This window comes from Zosterops lateralis, assembly GCF_965231275.1.
Source record: "Zosterops lateralis genome assembly, chromosome: 23".
NCBI lineage: Eukaryota > Metazoa > Chordata > Aves > Passeriformes > Zosteropidae > Zosterops > Zosterops lateralis.
In genome coordinates, this window is record NC_139783.1 from 2,244,686 (window position 1) to 2,261,831 (window position 17,146).

The 17,146-nt window shown below is 50.9% G+C and overlaps 1 protein-coding gene across 1 annotated transcript; it reads right to left on the reverse strand.

Annotated features, from left to right (window-relative positions):
* Window positions 1-15,576: 15,576 nt before the first annotated feature.
* LOC310918473 (olfactory receptor 14J1-like) lies at window positions 15,577-16,509 on the reverse strand (the record flags this gene model as incomplete). The annotated part of the gene is made up of 1 exon (XM_083877330.1): window positions 15,577-16,509. One exon carries the CDS (start codon window positions 16,507-16,509, stop codon window positions 15,577-15,579), a length of 933 nt encoding a protein of 310 aa, XP_083733456.1.
* Window positions 16,510-17,146: the final 637 nt, after the last annotated feature.

Genomic DNA, 17,146 nt, shown 5'->3' on the forward strand with positions numbered 1-17,146 from the left:
GGGGGTATGTGGTGTAATTTTCTCGATGTCTTTGTACTCAAAGAGACGAGAAGGTTCGATCTGTCACCTCAAAACTACTCAATGCCACTGGAAACTCAATCCCACCCCAAAATTACTTCTAAAATTGATTCCACAGCCCCTCAGGGTGGAATGTGATTGGAAGGGGATTGGGTGAACTGGGATGCAAATCAGGAGGGATGAGGTGAGCATTGGGTGAAGCAGGATGGGTGGGAGGGGGTTTTGGAGGTGTGAAATGCGGGAAATAGGGCTTGGGAAGGGGGTCTTGATGTGCGGCGGGGGCGGGATGAGTTGGTGTTGGGACTGGGGAGGTGGGGTGGGGTCTGGATTGAGACAGACCAAGTTTGGGGATGATGAAAGGAAGGGGAGCCAATTACTGAGTGAGTTTTTGGATATTTCACATTCCTGAAGAGATTTTGCGATATTCCACATTTCCGAGGCAGTTTAGGGCACTCCCCAGCTTTTGGGGGTTTCCTGAGAGCAGCTCCCTGCAGCCCCATTGCCAGGGGTGGCTGCCTTGGGCACCAGCTCAGAGCTGCAGCCACAGTCCGTTGCCTCGGTGCTGGAGAGCAGAGAAATGATGAATGGCCCAGACATCTCCAGGGTGTGTTTGGGGGCCAGGCCAAGTTCTGTGTAGGTGGGACGGTCACTGCCCCAGCCCCAGCCACTGCAGCCTCTGCTCCAGCCCCAAAGTGGCTGCCAAGCCCCTGGCACCCCAAAAACCCCACCTGTGAGAGGGACTAGAGCAGGTGAGGCTGTGACACGAGTGTGACACTGACATGTCCCACGGCCCCAGAGCTCCCAGCAGCTGAGATGGTGCTGGATCCAAGGGGGACTGTGGATCTCTCTCTCCCTCTCTCTCTTTTCCTGACTTCCTCTCCTGGAAATCTGGAGAACTGTAGGTTGGACAGGTCAGAGTTTGCTCAATCAGTGCCTTGTGAAGTGATTTACTGGAATTCCATGGTGCTTTAAGATTTCCCAAATATTTCATTTTCTGAAGTTTGCAACTAAAAGTTTGCTCTCCACCCTGGTGAGAAGTTTGTTGTTTTCTCCCATGTGCCCCCTGAGGGGATTGAGGTACCTCAAGTCCCTTTCCAACAGCGGCCGAGCCAGCTTGGGGCACAGCAGCAGGAACTGCAGTGCTGAGCAAGGCCTGGCTTGGCTGGAGGGAGCAGAAAGGCCAAGCCCTGAGCCCAGGCCTGGCACAGCAGGGCCTGTCCCTCCCGGGTGCCTCGGGGCTCGTTGTGGGCCAGTGGGATGGCAGGGGCAGCAAGGACAAATGTCATCAAACTGCAAGCCCTGCCAGCCTCCTCAGGGAGGGGCCAGGGAGGAGCAAAGTGCAGGCCCTGAAAGGAAAGTTCCTCCTGTGGGGCCTCCAGAGGCACTGCCAGAGCCCAGGGGACAAAGGCCTGGGTGCCTGTGGCCCTGCCAGCCCTGCCCAGCCCTTGGCCATGTGTCCTGCAGGCTGTGCCCCCTGTGCGTGCTGCTGCTGTGCCCTGGCCGGCTGCACACGCCCATCTCGCTGTCCCCCCCAGCATTTCCCAGCCCAGCATTTCTGTGCCCTCCCTGGGCTCCCTGCACCCAGCGCTGCCGGCTCCTGGCACACAGAGCCAGGCCAGGAGCCCACCCTGCCAAGGTCCTTTGGAGCAGCCTGGTGCCTGCCATGGCTCCTGACCTCAGCAGCTGCTCCTGGGATGCTTCCATGGAACCCGAGCACAGCAACGCTGCTGGCCATTGGCCCTGCTCAGGCTCACACACTGTCAGGGCACATTCCCTGCCTGTAGGATTCGTGCCTGACCCAAGCCCTGCACTTGTGGCTCCAGCATTGCTTTCCAACAAGAACAGGGGAAGGCAAACTGTGTGTAGCTCATGGTATTTTACAGTGTCTAAAACTCGCTAAGCCATCAGTCTTAGAGGTGAGATCCATTTGGAATGAATGGGATGGAGAAGTAGGAGAAACTGGAAAAGGGGAGCATAGAAATCAATAGCAGAAAACATCTTGGATTGTTTCTTTCCATTTTCATTTCACTTCTGGAAAGCTGTTTCAGGTTTCCAGGAACCTTCTTCACAGACTTGTCTGCCCTTTTCAAGAACCTTTCCTGGAGAACAAGGTCAAACTTCTGTCACAAGATGTGCCACCAACTGCAGCTTCTCTTGGCTTTCCACACTGTGTATGCAGCACGACTCTTGCAGCAAAGCAGGTCAAATGTTTGGAGAGCTTTACAGCTTCTTCTTTTTCCCTGCGGACTGGGGAGTTGTGCCATTGGTGAGGTTTTCATTGTTACTGTTCTACTCTAAGAATACATGACGTGGTACCAGGAATTGTTAGAGAATATAAGCCTGGCTGAATGCAGAGAAAGAATCTCCAGAGGCTGCAGCCAGGAGTGCAGAGCTGTGTGATAATCATTCCAACTTCCCCATGGATACCTGAAAAGTGATCTAGAACATGATAATTGGCTGAAAGAGGGAGATTGTTTCTGTGTTCAGTTTAGATGATTCTACATCTCATGCATTGATCTAAATCAAGAGCACAATCAGTTCATGAAAAGCACCAGAACAAGCTGAAAGTCATCAAGTAGATGACTGAAAGAATCTGAAAAGGAGAAATGAAAGAAATGACTTGGTGAACTTTGTCTGGAAGAAGGGTCATTTTTTTTCTAATCATTTCTAATCCATTCCCTCTGCTGTTGTGTTTCTGCAAAAGGCCATTTTCCTTCCAGATGCCTCATGAAATGAGAAGCCTGAGCTTGTGGAAGTGCCTGAAAGATGCCCTGTTCCTCTGCAGGGACACTCAGGCTGAAACAGGAGCCTGAGCCCTGTCTTGGGAAGGCTCCTGGGAGCTGGAATTGGTGGCGTGCTGGGAGAGGAGGAGCAGGGGGAGAAGGATGGGCGCTGCTGTGTGGCAGGAGCAGGAGGTTTGGGCCGCAGGACATTCCGCCTGCGCCGCTGCCCCGCAATGGGCGGCCGTGCCCGGGGCTCTGGGCCTGGCCCCGCCTGCGCTGAGCTCCCGACACTGCGGGAGCTGCCCGGGCTGGGCTCAGGTTCCCGCTGGCCCTGGGCAGCAGGCTGGGCTCCAGCTGGGATCAGCAGCAGCTGCAAATACCTCTGCCCATCTCCACTTGCTGCTGCTGCTGCTCGGAGGAAGCAATGAAGGGAGTCAAGGAGTTCTGGTTTCTCTTTCCCCTGGTGGATTTTTTTCATTTTATTTGTCACTGCAGAGGCAATTTCTGTGATGGTCTCTGCCAGTTGATTCTATTTCAGCAGCAGCAGCAGCAACAGGGCTGTGTTTGAGTGCTGCAAATGTGGCCTGTGTGGCTTTAATTCTCCTCAACTTTGTGCTCAGGGACTTGTGAACATTTGGAGATCTGCTACTCATGATGCCTGAGTTTCCTATCATAAAAGCACCTCTGGGTGGCACTGATCAAAAAGGGCAATTGCAGTTTTACTGATAACATTCAAGTGGCCACCAGAAGAGGGGCAAGAGCAGCTATAATCTACAATTGCCAAGGCAAAAGCGCAGCACCTCCTGCTGTCACCTCAGGGGGAGTAAAACAGTGCTGGAAACAGCGCTGGAAGCCGATCCTTTCTTTCTCTGCAGGCTGGGTCAGGGCAGCACAGGCGGGCCCTGAGCAATCAGGGCTGTTGGTGGGTGATTGTTGCTCTAGTGCCGAATTGAGGTGGACAAAGGCCTTGGAAGGTGAGGCAGGAGCAGGTGGGAAGGGGCCGGCGCTGCTGCTGCTCCTGCCCGGGAGCCCCGGCTGGGCCGGGCCGGCGCCCGCTGCGCTGCAGCTCCTGCTGCTGCCAGAGCCGGGCGGGACTCGGGGACAGGGAATGGACACGGGGGGACACCAAAGGCCTGCGGGGCTGCGGGGATGTTGGCGCTGGGGCCAGCGCCAGCACAGAGCTTCAGCCACAATGAACCCAGAGGGAAAGGCTGGGGAAAGGCTCCATTGCAGCCTTTCTTTCCTCAGGGCTGTGAAGGGACCGAAATGAAAGGAGAACAAGCAGGGCCCGACCCCTCCTCCTTTGGGAGGAGCCCCATGCCTGGGGCTGTGAGGGGCCGTGAGGGGCTGTGAGGGGCCATGAAAAGATGTGAAGGACTGTGAGAAACTGAGGGAGTGTAGAGGCTGTGAGGGAAAATGAGGAGCCATGAAGGGCTGTGAGATGCCATGAGTAGCCAGGAGAGGTTCTGTGGGGTCATGAAGGGCTGTGAGGGGCCATGAGGAGCCTCAGCCCTGGCAGGAGGGGGGTCCCACCATGTCCCCAGGGCAGGGCAGCCCTGAGGGGCCGCCAGTACAGACGTGGCAGCAGAGCGGGCTTGGGGCACCTCCGGGAGGGGATGAGACCCTTCCCCAGCTCCAAACCACACCAAACCCACCATTAACAGGATTTTCCATCTTTAGAATCCACTGGCTACATGGAGTTGCTTGTACAGTTTAATCTTGGTGGGAAAAGCACGAGAATTTTCCCAATGAGTGATATCCAGCCACTCTTAAGAATGTCTAAGATTTAAAAGTCTTACCAATGAAAAGTAATACTAATGAATAATTAGAACAAGAAATAAACCCTCAAATCCCAACACCTAGTACCACACCAAAATGACAAACCTCACTTTTCTTTACCATCGCAGGGTTTGTGAAAACAAAATCCTATTAACATTCTCCACCTCACATTTTCCCCACCAGATAAATGAGGCTATTTGCAGGTGTTAATATGTGGTACAAATGAGGGGTGGAGTGAAGAATGGGGAGACACTGCCAATTTCCATGTCAAACCCAGCAGGCCAACTCCAAAGTGGAGAGAATAAAATGGAATGGGGTCAGGGGCTGGTCAGATGTTCCTCTAAAGGATCTGCTGAGACCCAGCAGAGCCCTGGCAAAGCCCAGAGCAGCCCCAGCAGCCCCAGAGCCCGGCTGGAAGGAGGCACTTGGAGCAGGGAGTGGCAGCAGCTCCAGCCGTTCCCTGCAGTCCTGTCCCTGGGCCCCAGAGGGAAGAGGTTCCCACAGTCCCCAGCCAGGGACCCGCTCCCAAGGCTGTTGCCAGGGCAGCCAGGGCTGGCACCAGCTGTGATGCTCATTTTCCCCGGGCTGGGCTTTAGGAATGGGATTCCCCAATTTCCTGCTCCCGCTAAAACCGTGCCGCCCCTCGCTGCCCTCCAGCCTCCCACTGAAAGTACAAAAGGCAAAGACCCCAGGCTGGGATAAGAACAATTTACTGGGAACAGCAACAAGATAAGAACAAAGAGGAACAGAAACAATAGTGGAAACAAAAAGAATAAGATAAACCATATTCAGTGAAAATTACAAAAACATCGACTGGCACTTCCCGGCCACGTATTTCCTCCTGCCTGGAACGGACAACCCTTCTCCTTGAGAGAGAGAGACAGTCTCTTTCCTGATGCTGGCAATGACATGAGATGGCATCAAATACAATGACAAGGCCATGACCAGACCTTCACATTCTTCAATTCCAACTCCCATCAATTCCAGGGACAGGGAAAGAGACAGGTGTACTCCCTGCATGGGTCATGGTAAATGTGCGTCACCATGGCTCTGAAAAATGTGGGTCCTCTGATGGGGGAGGGAGTTGGGGACCTACATGAAGTGCACACAGTCAGGGCACTCGCAGGGGTTCCCTCACCGATGCCTCTGTTGGTGTTGGGTCAGGGTAAAGCTCCTAGTGAAGGTCTTCCCACACTGGGGACACTCGTGGGGCCTCTCCCCAGTGTGGATGCGCCGGTGCCTGACTAGGGTGAAGTTGTGCTTGAAGCCCTTCCTGCAGTCGGGGCAGAAAAATGGCTTCTCATCAGTGTGAATCCACTGGTGCCTGAGGAGATTGGAGCTGGTCTGAAACCTCTTCCCACACTCAGAACACTTGTAGGGCCTCTCCCCAGTGTGGCTCATTTGGTGGATGATCAGGTGGCCCCTCTGGTTGAAGCCCTTCCCACATTCCCCACACTTGTATGGCCTTTCCTCAGCGTGGGTGTTCTCGTGATGGATCAAGTTGGATCTGTCGTTGAAGCTCTTCCCACATTGCTCACACTGGTAGGGCCGTTCCCTGGTGTGGATCCTCTGCTGGCGGATCAGGCTGGATCTGTCACTGAAGCTCATCCCACATTCCCCACACTCGTGGGGCCTCTCCCCAGTGTGGATGCGCCGGTGGGTGACGAGGTGAGAGTTTTGCTTGAAGCCCTTCCTGCAGTCAGGGCACCGAAAGGGCCTCTCATCAGTGTGAAAGCGCTGGTGCTGGAGGAGATCTGAGCTGGTGTGAAACCTCTTCCCACACTGGGGACACTCATAGGGCCTCTCCCCAGTGTGGATCCTCTGGTGTCTGATCAGGTGGTCTCTCCGGCTGAAGCTCTTCCCACACTCCAAGCACTTGTGGGGCTTCTCCCCATCATGAAGCTGCTCATGAACCAGCTCAGAGCCCCGGCTGAAGCTCTGTCCACCTTCCTGGCACTGGGTGGGTCTTTCCTCTTTAGAGCACCCTGGGATGGGTTTGGAGCCCCTCCCCCTGCGGGATCTCTGGGGCTTTTCCTCCCCATTGGATTCTTGCACTGTGGGGTGGCTCAAAACGGCCCCTTGCATGAGGTTCTGCTGCAGGGATTTATCCTCCCTGGTCTCCATCCTCAGCTCCCTGTCTGGAGGAGTAAGGACAAGGAGAGGATGGGATTTGCCTCCGTACCAGAGGGAAGGGGAAGGAGATCCCCTCGGTCCATCCCCAGCAGGACGGTGTTGGCAGCAGGGTTCTCTTGCAGCCGGGGGCCGTGCTGGGCTGGGAGATGGAGCAGGAGAGAGGGGGAAAGGGGCACTGACTTCCTCCTCACCTGCCTGGATATCCTGGGTCATCTTCCTCTTCATCGCAGCCTAAAGTAAAATGTTAAACTATAAATGCAGTAGCAAACAAAAAAAAAAAAAACCAAAACACAACACTGACAGAGTCAGAATACAACCTGACACCCAGTTAGTCAGGGTGTTTGTGGCTGCCGTCCTCCTGCAGTGACAGATGTGCTTTTCTTGAAGCAACGACCTTGTAGAAGGGTGTAATTTTCCTGTTCAGGGGTGATCTAGATGGGTCTGGTGCTCCTCTGGGAATCCAGTGGAAACAGGCTGCTTCTGGTGTGGTTTATATCCAGGTAGGAATGCTTGGCTCCTCCCTGTGGGAGAAGCATCTCACAATGGGATGATTTACTTTTATCAGTCATGCAGTGAGCATCAATGGCCCATTAACAGAAGATAAGCCCCTGGAGGGAGGATGGGTTGTGGAAGAGATAAAGAACACTGCCCCACCTGGTTTTAACAGCTGGGCCATTAACAGAAGATAATCCCTGGATTTATGACGGATGGGTCATGGAAGAGATAAAGAACACTGCCCCACCTGGTTTTAACAGATGGGAATTGAATAAAATAATTTTGGTTCCATCTTGCATTGCAACCCAAGGCTATTGGTCAAATGCATATTCATGAAGACTATACACATTTAAACATTCCTTTGTGTGCACATTTTCTGGGAATTCTTTAGCTTAGTTCGACCCTTGACGTCATCTTTCTAAAGGATGTGCCATGATTCAGATGTGATTTTGAGACTTTTGTGTTTTATTTCCTCTCGAGGTCACCTGGTCTGTGGTTTGGCAGTTATTGATGGCCAAAGGGTCAGTGGTGGATTCCTCCTGGCTCTTTCTGTGTTATTTGCCAGGGTTTTTTTTTCAATGTTATCTTATCTTATCATCCAGACATTTTAGCCAACGTTTTTCTTTCAATCAACATTCGCCATTTCACTATTGTCAGTCAGTTACAGAAATACAGGCATCAGTCATTATTTCCTAACTATAGTCACTTCTGCAAAGATAGTTAGCAGATTTTAATTTTTTAGTATTTATATAATCTATTAAATTGTATATTTATATTGTTGTTTATATTTGTATTTATTTCTGTTTATGAATATTGTCTTTATACTATATATTTATAGTTTTATAATATACTCTATTTCAATATTTTGCAATACCATAAACTGTAATACATTTATCACACTGAAATATGCAATCTCCACAGGGATTAGGGTATTAACTGCTAAAGGGTGACAAATTAGACTCTATCAAAAGCAGTTTAAAAGAGATTACAAACTGCACTCTGTCAAAATAATTCGCGAAAGCCAAGATATAAGTGTGAAAGCCAAGAACTACACAGTTATTTCTAACAGGTCTCCTGGCCTAACAGAACACCAGGACTGTGCTAAATGAGCAGATTGAAGGAATTACAAGGATGCATGCTAGGAGTACTGAGGACACATGAAAGGCTGTCTTTGTTTGAAAGACAGGGATCTGCTAGAGAGGGGCAGGGCCTCCCTAGAAATGGAGAATTCAAAGCCCCTCCCTCCAAATGATTATAATTTAGAAAAGGAAAGGGGCTTTCAGGCAGTGGGATGAGGTTAAGAAGAACAGTTCTTTACTAGTCTATATAACAAGGCAAACAAACAACAACAACTGCAGCATTAATAGCAAACACAACCAGGAACATTGGGAGGCATTGTTTCACAAAGCCCGGGGCAGTCCAATCTCTTGGGACCCTGAGAGCACCAAGCTGGAACAGTGGAAAAAATCCCGGGCTGGTGGATGGGATCAGAAGCTGTGCAGTGGCAGCTGGAATGGCAGGGATGTCCCAGCAGGGCAGGGCAGTGTGGGGTCACAGAGCAGCAAAAAGCCTCAAGGCAGCGCCAAAGAAACAGCGGCAGCGGGATGGGGCTGGGCCAGCAGGGCAGGGGGAGACGAGCTCAGAATTCCTGGGCACATGAGCAGCTGTTGGCAGATTTCACAGGACTGGACTCTTGTTTCTTTAACCTGAAAGTTACTAAATGACTTCACTTGTCTTTGCAGCACTTTGAATGTGCCTCATCTCTTGCCATTTGCATCCAGCTGTTTCTTGAGAAAAGAGGTGGCCCGAGCAGCAACTAGACTAGAAGTCTGGCAGCAGTGCAGTCTGTCAGCTCAGCCACAAGACCCAGGAGCAGTATGAAGAGGAAATTATTCTGTACTCAGGGCATTTTCTGCTCCAGTGTACAGGTTTGTACTCTGTGTCGAGTACTGTATTTTAAAATGCAAATGTAAACTTTGTGGTTTACATACAAGAGATGAATTCTTTAGAACCATAGATTTAAGATGGAGGCTTGGGGGCCGTAACTGAAGGGTCATAAATAGAAATCAGAGCAGTCCAGGCTGCTCCTGAAGCTGAGCACAAGGAAAGCTCAGCACTGCAGCAGCTCCCCACAGAGGTGGTGCCCTCTCCATGACTGGGGTTGCTCAGAGCCCTGCTGGATAAAGCCCTGAGCAGCCTGGTCTGATCCCTCAGCTGCCCCTGCCGTGCTCTGGAGGTTGGGCTGCGGCACCTCCTGAGGCCCCTCCTGCCCCAAGTTGTTCTGTGATTGTGTCCCAGAGCCCTGCAGCAGCCAGCCTGGCTCAGGGCACCACTCTGCACTTCCTCACTTTGGAGTTCTGCAATGGTTTTGACTTGCCTGATTGTCCTTGGGAGATATTCTTCTCTTTAATGCTTCATTGCCATGACTATCTGTGCATGCACTGAAGAGAAATGAACTCAGTTTCTGGGGAAATGAGCAGCTGCAAGTTGAGGGTGTGAATTTTAGATTGTTGATAACTGGGTCTTGCAGGGCCTTGGGGCTGGCCATGGATTTCCCAGCAAAGGCTGCAAAGACACTGGAACAGACTTGTCTCTGGATTTCTCAGTCCCTGTGGATTGGTTTTCAAAACCTGTGGATGGATTGCTGAAAGTCTCTAGGTGCTTGTTGAACTCCAGGAGTTTGACCAGAACAGACTTTCTTGATTGATTTTCCAACCTATACTCTGAATTTTGAATTTGAACCATTCAAGAGTGTAAAATTGAATTAAGTTGGTTTTTATTTCTTCCCATGTCAGTAAAGGTTTTTTAACTTTGAGAACTTTCTCAGTTTTCTGCTGAGGCATATGCTTGTCTCTGATGATTTTGCAGTTTTCTTTTTCAATACTGTTTTCATTACATGACTTTTATCAGTACTTTATCAGTATTAAATGTCGGAACAGTGTATTTCAGATGAATTTATCACAGCCCATAATCAGCCTCAAAGATTTTCCAGATTATCTGAAGGGGATATAGCTCTGATCAAGGTGTCAAACACCACAGTCACTTAGAGCTTGATCTCTCAAAGTCCTCATCAGCATTTTTTAAACAGTATTCTTTTCCATCTCCTTTCATGTAAGAAAGGTCTTATTCCTGCCATCACGGTGTCCCACAATTAAAACCCCACCCCTCTGTTTAGTACCTGTAGGTAGTTGAATTGCACAGTTTCCTTTGAAACCACGGACGTGCTTGGGCTGCAGCCCTTGAAAGAATTCCTGATTGCAACATAATTTTGTGTGTCACAGGAGGTTACTGCTGCTGGCAGGCTCTGTGCTGATCCTTTGGGAAAATAACTTAAAGGATAGATCAAATGGAGAGCTCAGTCAGCAGAGTCATTGATAGTTTTGCAGGTCTTAATTTTGTCAATTTTCCCTTCCTTTAGTTTTTGTTGTTGTTGTTGTTGTTGTTTTGGGTTTGTTTTTTTTTAATAATTGTATTTTAAGGTGAAAGTCTGTTTTTCAGCAAAAATTTATTTGGAAGTTTAATGCCCCATTCGTTCACCCCAAATCTGGTTCCAGTTCTTTTGACTCCATGATGACTCAGAAAATTTACAGTAATTCCTTTTGAACTTTTTCTTATCTCTTATCTTATCTTTTTCTTATCAGTGGTAGTGCTGATAAAATTTAAAGGGCAATACTTTGGACAAAAAACTGCTTTTTATAGATCATCAGATTATTTTCATTGTGGGAAAGAGGTATTAGTTGGAAATAGATTCTCTTAGGGAAAGTAAGGCTTTCTATTTTGAGGTGCTGTGTTCAAAGAGATTCTTGGAAAGATTTGACCCATTTATCTCCATCTGATTTTAGGGGGAAGATGTGCAGGCTCTGAAGAGCAGCATTTGATGGCCTCAAGTTGGGCAACTCCAAACCCAAGGTGTCTGTTTGGGAAAACGTTGATTTCTGTAGAGCAGGTACTAAAGTTGGGGCCAGAGCTGGGAAGTGTGGCTCCCAGCGCAGAGCCATCATCTCCATAAAACCACTCCTCCAAAGTCCTGGCATATTTTGGGATAGCCTGCTCCTCAACAGTGAAAACCAAACTCTTGTATAAACAACAAAGAGGGAAAAGGGTAAAAAAATGTCAAAAGAAAGTAATTTGCATGTCTTGGGAGCAGAGAAATCATTTCAGTGAGCCCTCTCTGACAGAGAGTTTTGGAAAACGAACCCAGAATATTAAATTCACTGCAGGGAAAAAGCCAACTCCATGCTCAGGCCATGATATTGATCAAAAGCAAGTCTGTGACTGCAGGAACTCTCCTGCACAGAGGAATCCTGCAGGGCCAGCTGCTCTCCGGAAGGAGCCTGTGAGCTCCATCAGCCTTTTTGTCAAGCAGGGGCCAAGTCCCAAGTGTAGCAAGTGATGGAAAGATCCTGCCCAAGCCCCTGCCCAGGGGACCCAAGGTAAAGGGGGGGAGACCCCAGAGCCTTTTGGGGACACCTGGGACACACCTGGGAGCCCCTGAAATCTCTTTGGGAGACCCCAGACTCTTTTGGGGACACTTGGGAACCCCCGGACCCATTTGGGGAGTCCCAAAACCTCACTGGGATCCCCCCCAAAACCCTCTTGGGACCCCCCCAAACTTTTCTAGGCCCTCCTTGGGACACCTCCAGACCCATTTGGGGTACCTCGTGGGGACCCCAGATTCTTTTGGAGACACTTGAGACCCCCAAGACTCCCCTGGGATTCCCCCAGACGCATTTGGGGCACTCCTGACACCCCAGACCCTTTGGTGGTACCTGGGACCCCCCCACACCCATTTGAGGAGCCCTTTGGGACACCCCCAATTTCCTTAAAGACCCCCTTGGGACACCCCCACATCCATTTGAGGACCCTCTGAGACCCCTGGCCCATTTGGGGACTCCCAAAACCTCTCTGGAACCCCTTGGGACTCTGTCCCAGACCCATGTGAGGACACTTGGGTGGGACACACTTGGGAATCCCCAGACCCATTTGGGGACACCCAGAGACCCAAGGCCCATTTGGGGATGCTCCAGGACCCCCCTGGGACACCCCCAGACCCATTTTGGAACCTTCAGAACCCCCCAAAATCCCCCTGTGACACCCCAGACCTATTTTTGCCCCTCCTCCTCTCTTTCCCCCCACCTCCCAGACCCCCTTGGGTAACTTAGGAGATGTTTGGGGGTTATTTTCAAAAAATTTTGGAGTAAATTTGAGGAATATTTTGGGGTAATTTTGGCAATATTTTCGGACTATTTTGAGCTAATTTTGGTCTGAGATAATTTTGCTGAGATTTTTTGGGTTAATTTGGGGTAATTTTGGGGATGTTTTGAGGTAATTTGAGGTTCATGGTGTAATTTTTTGGATATTTTGGGGTATTTTGTGGATGTTTGGGGTAATTCTAGGGATATTTTCAAGATATTTTGGGCTAATTTTGGTGTAATTTTGGAAGAAGTTTGGAGGATGTTTTGTGGTAAATTTGGCATTTTGTGAGTACATATTTTGGGGAATTTTGTGGTAATTTTTGTGTAATTTTGTGGATATTTTGGGGTAATTTGGAGACAGGTGAGAGAAAATTCCCCAGAAATGTTCCCAAAAAATTCCCAAAGTTCTGCAGCGAGGGTGCCTAAAATGTCCCCGAAATATTCCAGAAAAATTCCAAAAAATGTGTGGGGAATGATACTCTAATTCCCCAAGCTGTCCCCAGAATATTCCCAAAAATGTGCATGGCATGTTTCTAAAATCCCTTGAAATATTCCCAAAAAATTCCCACAAGTGTTCATGGAGTGTATCTAAAATGTCCTTGAAATGTTTCCCAAAAAATCCCAATAATGTGCGTGAACTGGTTCATAAATGCCCCTGAAATATTCCCAAAATATTCCCAGAATCTTCTCAAAACATCCCCAAAATATCCTCAAAATATCCCTGGAATATGTCTCAAATGTTCCCGAAATATTGCTGGGATGTTCCCAAAACATTCCCAAAATGTCCCTGAAATATGCCAACAACTTCATCAAAATATCCCCAAAATATTCCTAATTGCCCCCAAAATATTCACAGAATGTTTCTAAAATGTCTCCAAAATGTTCCTAAAATATTTCCAGAATCTTCTCAAAATGTCCCCAAAATACTCCCAAGAACATTCCCAAATTATTCCTAAATATCCCTACACTGTTACCAAAACAATTCAAAAATACCCAAAAAAATTTTTTTAACTGTCATTGCTGAGCTGTAATGGCCCATTAACAGAAGAGATCCCCATGGAGGGAATGGGAGGGTGAACAGGGATAAGAATCAATGCCCCGCCCGGTTTTAACAGCTGGCTTGTTATCAGAAAGGCACTTGCACCCTCCCTCCTGGAGATAGAACAGATAAAGAAAAAACACCTCCCCAACCAGGTTCCAAAAGATGGAATAGAATAAACTTTTTCATTTATTTTTATTAGAAATCCCAAGACACCCTTCATGGCTGACAGAAATTCGACTTTGTCCCCAGGCCCTGCCCACCATGTCCCTCATCCAAGCCCTGGCACTCCTATGGATCAGGAACAGTGTGGCCAGCAGGAGCAGGGCAGAGATTCTTCCCCTGTGCTGGGCACTGCTCGAGGCAGCACCTCGAGTGCTGTGTCCAGTTCTGGGCCTCCCAATTTAGGAACAACATGGAGGGGCTGGAGCGTGTCCAGAGAAGGGAACAAGGCTGGGGAGGGCTCTGGAACACAAGTCCTGGGAGGAGCAGCTGAGGGAGCTGGGCTTGTTTCTCCTGGACAAGAGGAGGCTCAGGGGAGACAAGGCAGTGTCAGGGCACAGCTTGGACTTGATGATGTCCAAGGTCATTTGCAGCCTTGCTGATTGTGTGATTCTCTGAAAGCAGCCTAGCAGCAGTGTCAGGATGAGGCCTGGGCCTCCTCTTCAGAAGGTGCAGCAGCCCAGGTCCCTCAGCTTCTCCTGAGAGCCCCAAAGCCCATCCTGTCAGTCCTGCAGAGCCTCTGCAGCTCCTCCTCATGGCCCACAACAGGAGCCCCACAGCCAGACACAGCAGCCCAGATGTGCCCCCCTGGCCTGGGGTGCCTCTGGCAAGGGAGCAGCCCCAGGCACTGCAGGAGCCTGCAGACAATTCCTGAAGCCCTTGGAGGATGATCCTGCTCCCCAAGGGACGTTCCCATGGTGCCAACTCAGGAACTGCAATGGGGAGTGGGGCCAGAGAGGAAAGGACAACCAGGGATGGGCTGTTTGCAGGGGAGGGAACAAGGGAAGGCCACAGGAAGAAATATTTTCCAGGGAAAGGTAAAGAAAGCCAAGGTGAAGCAAAGGAAATGTTGAGGGCAGTTTGGGGGTGGCTGCCAGGCAGCCCTGGCTCTGAGCAACAACGTCTGCAGTGGCACAGGAAACTCAGAGCTGATGGGAACAAACTCTCTGTGTGACTTGAGAGGCCACGCCAAAGCTGAGTGGTTTCCCTGCTGTGGCCCAGCCCTTCCTGGCCCCAGGGGCTGATGGCATTTGTGCTCCCTCAGGTTCATCTCCCCACAGCAACAGCATGGGGGTGCTGAGGCCTGCTCTGGGCAGTGCAAACAGGGGCTCCTGAGGCAGTGCTGTCGTGTCTGTGCCTGCAAGGATGCGGCCCCTGTGTGAGCTGGGGGAGAGGCCAGGGCTGCACAGGGAGGGTGTTGTTGGCAGGGGCATGAGGACGCTCTGGGACGCTGCCCTGGGGTGTCCAGCGCAGTGGGGATGGATCAGCCCCTGCTCTGCTGCTCCTTCCCGTCTCCCCCAGGGCCCTTGCAGAGCCCCAGCCCTGCTGTTTGCCCCTAGCCTGCCCAGGGCCAGCCTGGGGCTGCTCCCGGGGCTTTTCTGTGCTGAGCATTGGCCTGGGCGTCTTCTGGAGAGAGCCTGGGCAAGGAGCCTGGAGCCCCCAGGCCCTGCCCTGAGGCGTCAGCGCTGCCCCAGCAGTGCCCATGGCCTGCCCCTGCTGCAGCCCCGGCACTGCCACCCCCAGCCCTGTGCCCGGCCCCGAGAGCCCTCAGGCCCTACAGCAACACCAGGGCCAGGAGGGCAGCGGGGCAGGGCCACGGCAGCAGCACTGGCAGCACCAAGGGCTGCTGCTCCTGGGCACAGCTGCTGTGCCAGCCCTGATCTGCCCCCAGCTCTGCACACAGACATTGCTGCTGCAGCTGCACAGAAGGGAACAAAAGGGGCATCTCTGCTGAAAACTTGCCCAGGAGATCCTTGAGTTCCTTTAAAGCCACCAAGAGTGCAGCCCCTCAATGACAGTCTGTGGTCACAGGGGAGGTGGAGTGAAACAAAATGAGAAATGGAAAAACCATTATATACCTTTGTTGACAACATGAAAAAAGCAAAACACAGAGAAAAAATCTGTAACCAAACCAACAGGAACTAATAAAGATGACTTTATTACAAGTGATTTGCTGAAATTGGCCAGCAGTTCAATGTTTCCAAAACCATCCAGTCATCAGTCTCCACACTGCATCCTTGAGCTCCTGGTTCCTCAGGCTGTAGATGAGGGGGTTCAGGGCTGGAGTCACCACTGAGTACAGAACTGACAGGGCCAGATCCAGGGATGGGGAAGAGTTGGAGGTGGGCTTCAGGTGAGCAAATGTGCCAGTGCTGAGGAACAAGGAGACCACGGCCAGGTGAGGGAGGCAGATGGAAAAGGCTTTGTGCCGTCCCTGCTCAGAAGGGATCCTCAGCACAGCCCTGAAGATCTGCACATAGGAAAAAACAATGAACACAAAACAACCAAATACCGAACAGGCACTAACAGCAAGTAGCCCAAGTTCCCTGAGGTTGGAGTGTGAGCAGGAGAGCTTGAGGATCTGGGGGATTTCACAGAAGAACTGGCCCAGGGCATTGCCCTTGCACAGGGGCAGGGAAAATGTATTGGCTGTGTGCAGGAGAGCATTGAGAAAGGCACTGACCCAGGCAGCTGCTGCCATGTGGGCACAAGCTCTGCTGCCCAGGAGGGTCCCGTAGTGCAGGGGTTTGCAGATGGACACGTAGCGGTCGTAGCACATGATGGTCAGCAGGAAATATTCTGCTGACATGAAAAACATAAAGGAAAAGAGCTGAGCAGCACATCCTGTGTAGGAGATGTTCCTGGTGTCCCAGAGGGAATTGTGCATGGCTTTGGGGACAGTGGTGCAGATGGAGCCCAGGTCACTGAGGGCCAGGTGGAGCAGGAAGAAGAACATGGGGCTGTGCAGGTGGTGGCCGCAGGCTGCAGCGCTGATGACGAGGCTGTTGGCCAGGAGGGCAGCCAGGGAGATGCCCAGGAAGAGGCAGAAGTGCAGGAGCTGCAGCTGCCTCGTGTCTGCCAATGCCAGCAGGAGGAAGTGGCTGATGGAGCTGCTGTTGGACATTTGCTGTGTCTTGGCATGGAGACCTGTAAAAAGAATAATCATGGAATAGTTCAGTTTGGAGAGGACTTTGCATATCCCAGCACAGCTTGGTGGCACTTTCCCCCCACTGCCTGCCCAGGGCTCTGCTGCCTGGAGCTGTCCCTGCCTGCAGCTGCTTCCCTGGTCCCAGGGCTGGGCCCTGCCAGTGCTGCCAGAGCCCAGCCCAGCCCTGGGGGCTCAGCTCTGCCCTGCAGAGCCCTCCCAGCTCAGGCACTGCTCAGAGGAAACTCTGGCTCTGCAGGCTCTGATGGCAATGTCAGAGCAACCCTGAGGAGGCTGGAAAAGTGATTCTGGTGCTGCCTGCAAGGAGTCCTGTGCTGATTTCTTTCACTGCCTGGTTTAGTAAGATTTGAGACCTTTGTTTTTTTTTCTCAACCTGAACTGAAAGATGAATATCTGTGTGCAATTTCCCATCTAGGCAACACAGAGTAGTACATTAATAAAGCAGGTTTTTTTCCTTTTATGTAGCCATGGCCTCGCTGTGCACCCTGGATAATCTACTTGGAAATGTTCTGCAGTTAAATGTCATGGTGGGAGCAGTCCTGAACAATTCAGTATCCTCACCACACAAGGAAAACACTTCCAAGCCTTACCAGCT